The 12,221-nt window shown below is 41.2% G+C and overlaps 1 protein-coding gene across 15 annotated transcripts in view; it reads right to left on the bottom strand.

Annotated features, from left to right (window-relative positions):
* The window catches only part of TCAF1 (TRPM8 channel associated factor 1), a 51,707-nt gene that overhangs the window by 20,944 nt on the left and 18,542 nt on the right, over nucleotides 1–12,221 (bottom strand). For 6 of the 15 annotated variants that reach the window (XM_005551067.4, XM_074036207.1, XM_005551065.4 and 3 more), the window contains exon 2: nucleotides 4,705–5,338. In XM_005551067.4, the coding sequence (XP_005551124.3) occupies nucleotides 4,705–5,324 (620 nt within the window). In that variant the 5' untranslated portion in view covers nucleotides 5,325–5,338. Of the gene's footprint in view, nucleotides 1–4,704; nucleotides 5,339–10,583; nucleotides 10,757–11,392; nucleotides 11,525–12,221 lie in introns of those variants that run through there. The other 9 variants (XM_045387393.2, XM_005551063.4, XM_074036204.1 and 6 more) reach the window with 3 other exon arrangements.

The raw sequence follows: 12,221 nt of genomic DNA on the forward strand, positions 1-12,221 counted from the left end.
AGGAGACAGCTTAATGAGGCTTTAACTTGCCAAATGTGAGACAACTTGACCTTTAAAAAATACTGACTATAAATGGATTGTAAAAAAATTCGATCTTAAAAGAAAAGGATCCATGAGTATAGAGTGATACTAAAACAAACATTTAAAAAGAACAAACCTAACAGTAAATGTGAAGGTGGGGAGGCAAAGGTCTTATTTACCAAAGGATGTCAATCAGTTCTTGGAGAAATTTACAAGTAAACCAACACGTAGCCTGAGGTAAGTGCTATGATATTAGGTTAATATAGGAGCACAAAAGACTCATCTATATCAGAATGAGAGGAGAGGAGTAGGGACAGCTTTCTAAAGATGTGATACCTGAGATGAATTTTGAAGAAAGGTTCAGAAGTGGTAGAAGTAGCCACTTTCATAAATATTTACTCAGGCACAGATCACCAATGAAGGCTAAAACCACTGGGTGAAAGGTTGTTGGCAAACAGGATATTCGTACAGATCTCAAATTGTCACACCACACACTAAATTAGTTTTTTAAAAAAGGGGAAAAGGAATAAAATAAATAGAAATAAAATATAATAAATAAAATCAGTAAAATAGGAAAATCTGGCAAACTCCAATTTAATTAAATGATCAATTTGAACATCACCAATAATTGGACAAACTGAGCTCATGCGCCTTTAATTTGTGACACTGTGATGAAAGCAACATAAATTATTTTCTCGCCAAAAATGTGTGAACTGAGTGTAATCATGGAAAAAAAAAAAACAATTAGGCAAAGCCAAATTGAAGGCCATTCCATAAAACAACTGAACTGCAGACTTCAAAAATACTAATGTCCTGGAAGATTTTTAAAAAGCTAGGGAACTATTTTGATTAAAGGAGACTAAAGAAACATGATACAGAAACTTGATTAAATCCTATATTTTTAAAAATCTAAAAAAAGGGATATTTTTGGAACAATTAGAGACATTTGAACATGGACATTAGATAACAGCATTCTATCAATGTTACATGTTTTGAGCGAGATAACTGTATTGTGGTTATATGGGAGAATGTCCTTGTTAGGAGCTACAGGCTGAAGTAGTCAGGTATGATGTGTCATACCTATCACCTGCATCCTTCATTCTTGAGATCTGTAGGTTACTCTCAAATGGCTAGGCCAAATAATCTCTTCCTATGTATACTTATGCAGTATATGTGACAAAACGTAACCACTGGTGAATCTAGGTAAAGGGTGTCGTGATTATTATGTTATTCTGACTTTTCCTTAAGTGTGAAAAATTTAAAAGAAAGAGCTGGGAAAAATTAAAGGTAGCTACAATAATGATACAAAAATTGTGTATAATTTCCAAACAGAGAGAAGGAGAAAAGAAACTCCAATCAAGCTAAAGGCATCAAAGGAAAATTTAAAAAGAAGCAACAAGGATGTTTAACAAAGAACATCAAATAAGATGATGGACCTAGAAGAAAAACATCAATGTCTTTAATTATATAAAAACATCAATGTCCTTAATTATATACATTTTTAACTCTTAATTGGGTTAAAAAATCAGATTTGTACTAAGAGATATATCTTTAAAAACAGAAGACAGAATAAAAAGATCAACAAATAAAACAAAGTAGGAGTCATAATTATGTTAGACAAAATAGAGTGTAAGGTGAAAAATACTAAATGCAAGAAATAATATTTTAGATGTCAAAAATGTATGAGCCATAAAAAAGTCATGAGTTTTTATAAACGTAAAATATAGCTTTGAAAATATATAAAGCAAAAGCCAAATTCAGTTCTAAAATCACATTGAGAGTATCAAACAATTGTGATATACATATCTCTATACTTAACCTTTAGATCAATATATAATATAAATATATTATTTATATTTCCATGACTTAACTGATTATATAATCAGTTGATTTAAAGAGTAAGTACAGACATACATACATAACAGATGACACTTATGGAATCCTTTTGAAAATGATATGGTTATTGACATTTTGTTAGGACAGAAAAATAGTGATAGTTTTAAAAATGGGCTAACAGTATTGTGACTATATTTAAAAATTTGTCTTTATCTTTTGGAGATATACTGTTTTATGGGTAAAACGATACACTGTTGGAGACTGGCTTCAAAACAAACGGGAAAGGTGGAGGAGTGGGTGGGGTGTGATTTGATACCATCACCTGGTTGATGAGTACATGTGCTCATTGTTCTATTTCTATTTCTGTTATGTATTTAAAAATTTCCAAAATTAGATGTTTCTAAAAGGAAATTGCCAAGTCTTTAAAATGAAAAGGGGTACGTCAAGCTTAGGGATTGTAGTGAAAAGATAGTCAATGTATTATTATTTATAAGAAAAAACTAGAAATAACATTAATGTGCTAATAGGCAAATGGTTAAATGAATTTCAGGACAATCCAAATGAATGCAAGATGGTTTTCAAAAGGATGATGCCCATCTTCTTATAGGGATATGAAAAAATGCTCAGGATATAGTAAATGAAAGAGCAAGTTGCAGATCTCTCTCTTTTTCTCTGTCTTCTCTTTCTACCAGTCCAGCTCTCCCAACTCTAACTCCAATACATAAATGGAGGAAAAACATCAGAAAAGATACCATCCAAACCATTAGCAGTGATCATTTCTTGGGAAGGGGGGAAGAAAAGAATTAGCGAGAGGCAGAGGATGAGGTGGAGAACAAAGTTCTTTCACTTTTTACTTTGTATGCTTCTGAATTATTTTACTTTTTTCCCAAGAAGCACGTATTTTAAAATTAAAAAGGAAAAAATGTTCATTAAAAGGAAAAGAAAACAATTGTGATGAGGCAATCTCTCGTATAAAATAGCATATTTTGCCACTTGTGCTCACTCTCTAAAAAGTTCTATTTTGTGAAAATCAGTTAAAACAACTTTAGTATATATGGCTAAGAAAATAGTAAGAAGTACAAAGCATGAGTTAGGTAAATACATTCACCCACCATGCTTGAGCATTGATTCTGACCTAAAACCTCTAATTAGGATTCTATATATGCCTAACATATAACCAGCAATAACCAGCAGTGACCTCCAAGGCTGTGCAAGATGCTTATTAGAAATAAACTTACAACCAAGTCTCTTGTGTGTCTAATATCCCTTCACCGTTTTTCAAACTGAAGGGGGCATGGATAGCATTAATTTATAAGGTTGATCAATTCAGGTTTCGTGGGGGTATTTTCAAACCAAATTTATTGGAGCATTTGGGCATTTAGAGTATGACCATTTGCACGGCGTTCTTTTCTATGCATCTCTGATGACTTTGTGAGTATACGGAGATCACTGTAGATTGAAAAATGGAATAATAGCTACAAGGGACAGTAGGAGCTTCTATGCCAACACTTTCCTTTAGAGAGAAAAAGAGAATTGAAAGGACATGCTAAGGTCACACTGTGCAATTACTGGTTGTAGATTAGATCCAGGTTTCCAGGTTTTATGAACACTGACAGCATAGCCCTCTTCCTACAACAGTTACTTGGTTTTCAACTTTTGTTTCCAAGTCTTATAATTGGAGATGTTCCTGCACCCCTAATTCTCAGATCTTTTCAAATCAGGTTCTTGAAATAAGAAATAATGCCTGGGATATATAATCTATTCAATAAACTCTGGCTAAATAAATGGATGAATGAACAGAGTTTGAACTCCTTTGCAGAAGCCCAATATTTGGGCTAAAATGATACGAGTCATCTTTTTGTCCAAAACCAGAGTAGACTAACTATTCTGGTTGATCTTCCTAAAACTTCCCTAAAAGTACCACGCCAAGGAGAAGTCATAGCTCATTTCCCACACCTTCGTGGTACCCTTAGTGTGTCTTCCTCACCCAATCCTTCCTTGCTCCATTCCCATCAGTCAGAAATATCAGTGTTGTTTGTTCTGAGGATGCTGAGAATGCTAATATAGAATATAAAGAGTAACCTAATGTACTTTTTCTGCTCCTGGGACTAATCCAGCTTCTAATCCCTCTCATTCATTCATGCAGTCATGCATGTAAGAGATGTTTACTGAGCACCTACTGACCTGCTATCTGTTAGGCACTATATGTGGTGCTGGAGTGCAATGAGAGCAAAGCAGACAGGGCAGTACACTCCAATAACTTCCCGTGCAGGCTGTCCTGTACCCATCACCTGACTCCTTCATTACTGATCATCAATCTTTTGCCCCTCCTAAATCCTAGATTTAGCACATATAACTTGCACCATCTTTTCTGATATCTTAACTTCTGAAGGCTTCTACTTCCTATCGCATCCTAACCTCACCTGGAAGGACATTTTAAAACCTTTCCCACACATCTCTAGGCTTTGGTTCATGGGGTCCTTCATGCCTGTTTTCCTTTTCTTCACATTCCTGTTGAAAGCAACCTCTCTTATAAACCATGTGGATTAACTACGCCAACTGTTGGGGTCAACAGCACAGTTTTGATTATGCAAGACACTGGGACCATAGCCATCAGTAAGTTCCAACTATCAAAGAGCTAAATGGTCTGGTCTGGGAAGACAGGGTCAGTGAGGACCTTGCCCCTCCTATGCCTCAGGGCATTTAAAAAATCTAGTTGATATGTAGTGATTCCATAACTGAGTGTGGGGGAGCACTCTTCCGTTAGCCTTGGAGCAACCTGAAGCTAAGAACCGGGTCTGCTTTTTAACCCTGGAGCCAACTCCCGAGTGGGGGTAAGGTACTCACCTAACCAACACTGGGATCTTGGGCATCTTCTTGGAGACTTTAAAGAAACTCGTGTCCCCTTTGTTGTCAGTAAAGTAAATGCCAGCCACACTGGTCACGAGGTTCCCAGGGAATGTGAAGAGAACCCTTTCATCATCACCCTGGTTGGCCCAGTCCCAGGCTTGTCCTCCTATGAGCAAGCCGCCACCACGTTTCATGAACTTGACCAGCTTTTCTGTCATGGTTTCATTGTAGGCATCAATACAGTAAACCCCCAGGGAGTCTTTCACTTCTGGCTCAACCTTTGCATCCATTCCAGAGCCCTCGAGGATTTTGGCCAAAGGTGCCAGGGATGGGTGTACACCAATGGGAGCCCCAGGGGAAGAGCAAAGCCACCCCACTGCGTTCAGGAGAAAGGGCGTGAGTTGGGCTTCCACCAGGTAGTCCTCATGGGACATGACCACCAGGCGGCCGCGGCCATAGGAGGAGGCAGCAATGAGGACCTGGCCCATGTCGTTCACCATCACAGGAAATGAAGCCTCTCCAATAAGAAGCAGTTCACATGGAACGGCATCTTCGGGTACATCCCAGCTTGTCACGCCATTCATAAGGGCCTCGAAGGCAGCAGAAGGAGTCGCCATGGCTCTGTTGGTTTCTGCAGAGAAGAAAGCAAAGGCTCAGCTTGGCGAACAATGGATAAACAAAGAAACAAATAGAGCAGTTCACTCTTCCAGTAGCTGGGCGATTCTTCCCACTATGCAGATGAGGTTGACACTGGGAAACGATTCAAGCACTTGGTGTTAGTGACTGAAGTCCAGGAGACCCCACTGGGCCCTCTCCTCTTAAACTCTGTGGTCAAACTTAGAGAGCTTGATACTTTTCCATCACAGACGGAAACAAACAGAAGGAAGGAATGAACATGGAATTGTGTCCCCCAAAGAGACATTTGAAATCCTAACCCATAGGACTTATTTGGAAAGAGGTTTTCATAGATGTAATGAAGCTAAGATGAGGTCATAGGTGATTTAAATGGGTCATAGTCTAATGACTGATATCCTCGTAAGAGGACATTTGGAAACACAGGGGAGAATGCTATCAGAAAATGGGGGCAGAGATTGGAGTGATGAGTCTACAAGCCAAGGAAGACCAAGAATTGCCGGCAAACACCAGGAGCTAAGAGAGAGGCATGGAACAGATTCTGCCTCAGAATCTCCACACTGCTGACACCTGGATTTCAAACTTCTAAGCCTTCAGAACTGTGAAATGATGTCTTCCTGTTATTTTAAGCCACCCCATTTGTGGTCATTTGCTTCAGCAGCTGCTGGGAATTCATAGAGTGGAGCGGCATGTTGTGCTCCCTGCCCATTCCATCCCTCTTGGCTCCCACACTAATCAGATTACTCAGAACTTCCATGTGAAATGCCTGGGCTTTCAGAGAAGGTTCTTTGGTCAATGTCACAGGCTAGGTAAGAGGAAAGTGGAAGTCCTCTGTGGTTTAAATGCAAGTCTCCTACCACCAGGAGCAGAAGGTAACAAGATATGAAATTATTGCAGAATCCTAATTGCAGCTGACAACAGTGTGGAGGTGAACTCACAAATATCCTCTGCTTCTTCACAATGAGATCCCCACTAACGATGCTCTATGGTCTGACCTCTGCTACAAGCGCTGTACTGAAACACTTCCTCCAAGGGCAGATGTGTTTTCATGGTCAGGTCATGCAGTGTGTCTCATCTTCAGTGACCCCTCAGCAGCACAGGACACCACTGCTCTCCCAGTCCATGAGGCTGAACCACCTCTGTCAGTATGGCCCAAGGTAACCTCTTTGTATCCAACCTCTAGAACCACTTACTTTCTGTCCTTTTCTGACCTCCTCTTGGAATATGCAGATAGTCCTTACATTTTAATCTTTGGCCCTTACCACTTGTCTATTTCCCTTGTCAGATAACATGCTCACTCTCAACATAATACGCAACATGATTATAAACTTGGGCTTTGGACTTATGGCAGTCTGAGTTTGAATTTCAGCTCTGCTACTTAACAATTGTGAGACTTAGACAACACATCTCAGATTTAGTTTCCTTGTTAATTAAATAGGAATTATAATATCTGCCATATAAGCTTGTCCTGAGGATTAAAGGAAATAACATAGGTTAAATGCCTTTTCATAAGTATTCAATTATTTATATATGCATACTCATATATGCTTATAATTATTTGGTTAAGAATAAACCATTTAAGTATGTGAGTAATAGAGAATTCTTGCAAAGTGGAAAAAGAATTTAACCTAACATAGGTTTTATAAGCACTGAATTGAGCATGTACTGATTCTGATTTAATAGTTTTCATACTTTGTTACCAATATTAATACTAACACTAATGCTAACTACTATTACATTCATTTCTCATGTATCTCTATATGCCTTCCGCAAGCCAGGATAAAATAGCCCCAGTCTTGAGGTAACGAGTTCAAGACCCCACTGGCCATTTATAGCCAGTCTCTAAACTAAAAAAGTCTTAAATTTATTAATTTCCCTCTAAGGGAGCTCTTTTAAGGCAAATTACATAAGCTCAATGTTTCTAGTAGTTAAACAGAAGCATTAATAACCTACCTATCTCAGGGAACTATTGAGAAGATACTGACATGAACATTTGGTAAGCAAGAAGCTTTTCTCTTCCCTGCTCCTCCTGGTGCTCATAAATAATCAGGACAGCAAAGCGCACAGTGTCACCGTATGTCCCTTCTCCCTGCTGCTCCCATATCCAGCTGGTCACAAGTCTTATCAATGTCCTTGTTCATGGTTTCCAATCACACTGCCATTAACCTAGTTTAGGTCCTTAGTAATTCATGCCTGGACTCAACTGACCCAATTTCAAAGTTACCAGGACCTGTTCCCACCCTTTACTTTTCTAAAACCACTCTAACCATGTTATTTACTCTCAAAGCTCCATCTTGGTCTCTAGGGACAATCTACTGCCTTCCGGTGTGGACTGCCTGCAGAGCTGGCCACTCCCTGGCTTCTCCTGCCTTTTCTCCTGCTGCCTGTCTCCCTGCAGCATCCAGTCGCCAGGTGCCCCTGGACATGCCCTGCTTTCATTTTAGATGATCTTCCCATTCTCTTTCCATTCCGTTCCCTCTCCCAAATCTTTCTATCTATGGAAATACTATCCTTCCAAGAGCAGATATGGCACAGAAAAGAAAATTTAAATGGCCACTTCTGTGGAAAAGATGCTCAATCTCACTAGTAGTCAAGTAATGGAAAATATATTGTGTGTTGCTCATAATATTGTCAAAAAAGACAATACTCCTTTCTAGGAGAAAGTGGAGGAGGAGAAGGGGAAGAAAATGAAGATGAAGATGACAAAGGTGGCTAATAAGGTTTAATATTTGAAAGGCTAATAATGTTCAATACTGAAAGACCATCACAATCTGCAAGAACGACGGAGAATGTCTGCACTCTTTTTCAAAAACAATTTTATGGTGCCTACTTGGCTTCAAAGGTGTGCCTATATTTAGACCCAACAACCCTTCTTCTAATAACCCTTCTTACAGAAATAAGGACAGTATCAAAGATATATGTACAAGGATGCTTACTGCTACACCAAATTACAAATGGAGATAAATGAAAACCTAGAAGTACAGATAGATAGACTAATGACAAAGAATGTTTCCTAGAACCATTTTTGATTCTTGTGGGTGCAGCATCTCTAACCCAAACCCACACCTATCCAGCTTTCACATAGCCCCCAGATATCCCATTGTACACAGCATAAGACCCTGTAGCACTGCCCCCAGTCATCTACCCATACACACCCCCTAAAGAGTTGCCCATTAGAACCCTTCTCCCTCAGCCTCTGCTGCCTCTAGTGCTGGCACAAGTACAACCAGAACAGAGACCTCACATATCTGTCTCACTACTTGTTTTCTGAGCTAGTTCAAGGATGAGTTGAATAAATTTTACATCCACCTAGAAGAATGTCCTAGATACATTTTAAGTGAAAATTTCAAGTCACTATGATATGCAGAACATGAAGTCATTTTTGTATGGGCAAAGATAATAATAGTAGTAGTAGTAATTAGTAGCAGTAGTATAATTATTATTAGTAGTAGTAACAACACAATGCTTACCAGGTTCCTGGCATTACTACACGTGATTTCTGTAACTTATTTAATGCTGACAATAAACCTATGAGGTATTTACTATCACCATCCCCATTTTATGGATGGGCAAAACAAAAACTCCAAAATCATAATGCCCAGAGAATTAGTTATTTGCTCAAAATCACACAGGTGGTAAGTGGTGGTGGATCTAGGATTCAAATCCAGGAAACCCAGTGCTGGAGTCCATACTCTCAAGCACCAGGAATACAAAAGTATCTGTTACATACCAGGCTTTATAGGCATTGAAAATCTATGGAGGCCACATTTCAACATAATCACATTGATTACATTAGGAAGAGAGGTGAACCATTCTCTCTGCCTTTATACAAATCTGCATCCTTTAAATTGTATTGCTACTACAACGAGAAACAACACCGAGTTAATACAAATTTAGTCAAAGCATGTAAACACACATTAAAATATTAGATACAGTTTTTACATGATGAGGTAGACTGATCAACTGATCCTGGCTCACTGGACCTAAAAGGTCTTCCTTCATCTCTGATCGGGTTGTGCATCTGCCCACCTATGAATTTGATTTCCTCCTCTACGGGGGTTCCTTGAACTCTGCAGCTGGTTGTGTCCCCACTTTAACCAGCTATCAGTGACTTCATCACTTGATTTTTGAACCAAATGCCCCCTTTATGCCCGAATCCATATTTGTCCTCCAATCTTGGTAAGCTCAAATGAATAAAACCTGGAAGAAATGTCCTTTTATTTCTCTCCCTAACCCCTCCCATGGTTCCTGCTTTCTTTCTCCTGGGCCCACCTCTGGCCCCTTTTAGCTTGCTGGAAACAAAGCCACTGCCAAAGCAGAAGGTATTAAAGGCACAACCTGTAACTCAGGGAGAGAGCAGAGCTTCCACTCCTACCACAGAGCAGCGCCATGGCTCGTAAACCTGGTTTCCCTTTGAGAAATGCGTGGAAGGGCAGGTGGATGGAGGGCCCTGCTGGATGCTGCGCCACCCATGTCCCGTATGGTAGTGTGATTTCAAATCCTGAACCTAGAGTAAGTGTGTGAGGCCAGAGTATACATTGTATTCTTTGGATGAATAGATATTCCATGTCTGGATGATTACATGACAGATGAGGGTATAAGGGTAAACCCAGGATCATTTTTTCAGCAAATGGCTAACCTGACCTTGAAAATTGGTTTATATTACAGACATTCAATTCTATGGGTCTTCTCTCCTTCATGTTTTTTTGTTTTGTTTTGTTTTGTTTTCTCATGAACCTTCTGTTTCTTTTTCTTTCTACATCCAGTATCTTTTCCAAGATATTGGGGGCTAGTTCAACTCCTTTTTTGAATTCTGTCCTAGACATTCCCAGCTCAGTCTTATTTATTTTTCACTTAAGATTGTTTAATTCATACATCTGTAAGAGTATATAATACATGTGGAGGGATATAGATGGTAAAATAACAATAAAACAATCTGAAAAATTAAACTCCCATATACCTACCATTTAGCTTAAAAAACAGACTTTTACCACCATCTTTGAAGCCCCTTCTGTGATCCTCCCCATTCAGCCCCTCCACTATCCCCACAGGAGTAAGCAGGGTTGGGGTCTTTGCTTCTTCTAGTCCTCTATTTCTACCTTACCAAACTGCCTACTTAATTCTCGAGTTCCCCGGAGGCTCTGCTTTCACCCCTATTCGCTCACTTCCCTCCCAGGTCACTCAAGAGGATGACATAATTGAGGAGCAAAAGCCCAGGAGTGAGAAGACCTGGGTATTACTACCTTTTTAAATGTGGGTGCTGCCTCCCCCAGCTGTGGATCTGCGTGCCTCAGGGAGTGTTCTATCCAATGCACGGTGTGTGAGAAGGGATGTTCTAAACTCCCAGGGGCTGTCAGCACTCAGCTTGGAGTCTGGCGGGGCTCCACTCTCTTTTCCTCCCAGGCCCAAAGCCAGTCTGCAAAGAGCACAACGGTGACGTCTGAGGAGGGAGAGGGCTGGGGAGTGGGGGCAGCCGGCAGGGAGGAGGGGGCGCTCCTCCGTGCGCGTAAACACACACACACACACACACACACACACACACGAACGCTCACTCCAGTCTCCAGGGGCCAGTGCCAGTGGGGGACAGATCTCAGTCCCGAAGATAGTGTTCACAAAGATCAAAGGGCAGTAGGACAGTAGGCCACAAGCGATGCTCTGTCCCAGCTACCCGCGACCCTGCTCAAGCTCCGGGCATTCTCATCCGACAAAACAGCCAAAACAGCGGATTAGACGCAGTTCTCTAGGTCAGGCCCTTAGGTAACTCAACCACACAAAGCAAGCACACACAAACATCAGATGTCAGAACCTGGAGGGGAGGAGCAATGCGGCAGGGGGATGCAGGGCCCGAGTGCAGAGGAAAATCACCAGCAGAAACACGCACACAAAGGGGATTCTCTGTCCCCGACTTCAGCACACCCAGACCCACAGCGCGCCGATCGCGCCCCGCACCCCCGCCCCGGCCTCCCGCACCACCCTCCGCAAGCACCCAGGCCGAGTCCACCATCGCTGGCCCCTTCTCCAGCCTGCGAGGCTTTTGGAGAGGGCCACTCACCAGGTTACCCTGCGATTTCCACGGGGGCAGGTGGGAGCGGGCAGCCTGGCGTAGAGACGGTCGCACAGGGAAGAGGCTTCCCTGTACCACAGTGACTGGGCGACCGAGCCGGGATTTGGGAGCGGGGAGGAGACCGGAGCAGGAGGAGAGGAGGGGTTTCCACGGGAGTCCCCTCCTCCTCACTTCCTCCCAGGCTGGAGTGGGAGCTCGAGAGGGCGGCGCTTGGCGGGGGACAGCGCTTCTTTGTGTCGCCGGCCCTGGTGGCTTGGTATTGCTGCGGCTTAGGGACGCCTGGCGACCCCATCCTGGCAGTGTGGATGGCCGTTTCATTAAAGATACAAACTTCTTTGACTCTCCATTAGTAAGGGAAAGGCTGAGCAAATTGTGGGACAAACATTCTGCTTAGTATTATTCAGTTCTTAGGAAGAGCCTGAATCTCCATTTAGTCGGTGAATACACAGTGATATATTGCCAAAGGGAAAATACAAATTGTAGAAATTGTTGAATATGCTTTTGTTTTTATAAGAAAAACAAACCCCGTATATATTTGTATTATGGTGGGGAGAACGCAAGGCTATTTCTACCCGTTAGTATTGTTTAACTTGAGAAATAAGAGAGGTGCAACTTTTTATAACTGCACTGTTTGCAGTTACGTGTTACTTCTGTAAATTAAAAATAATATACAGTTCAAACAATAGTTAACTAAAATGTATTCTTCGGTGTACAGTTCAAATCGCATTTCTTTCTTTCCTGTTTCCTTTTTTTCTTTTTCTTTGGAGACGGAGTCTCCCTCTGTCGCCCAGGCTGGAGTGCAACGGCGCGATCTCCG

Source organism: Macaca fascicularis, chromosome 3 (genome assembly GCF_037993035.2).
Source record: "Macaca fascicularis isolate 582-1 chromosome 3, T2T-MFA8v1.1".
Lineage (NCBI taxonomy): Eukaryota > Metazoa > Chordata > Mammalia > Primates > Cercopithecidae > Macaca > Macaca fascicularis.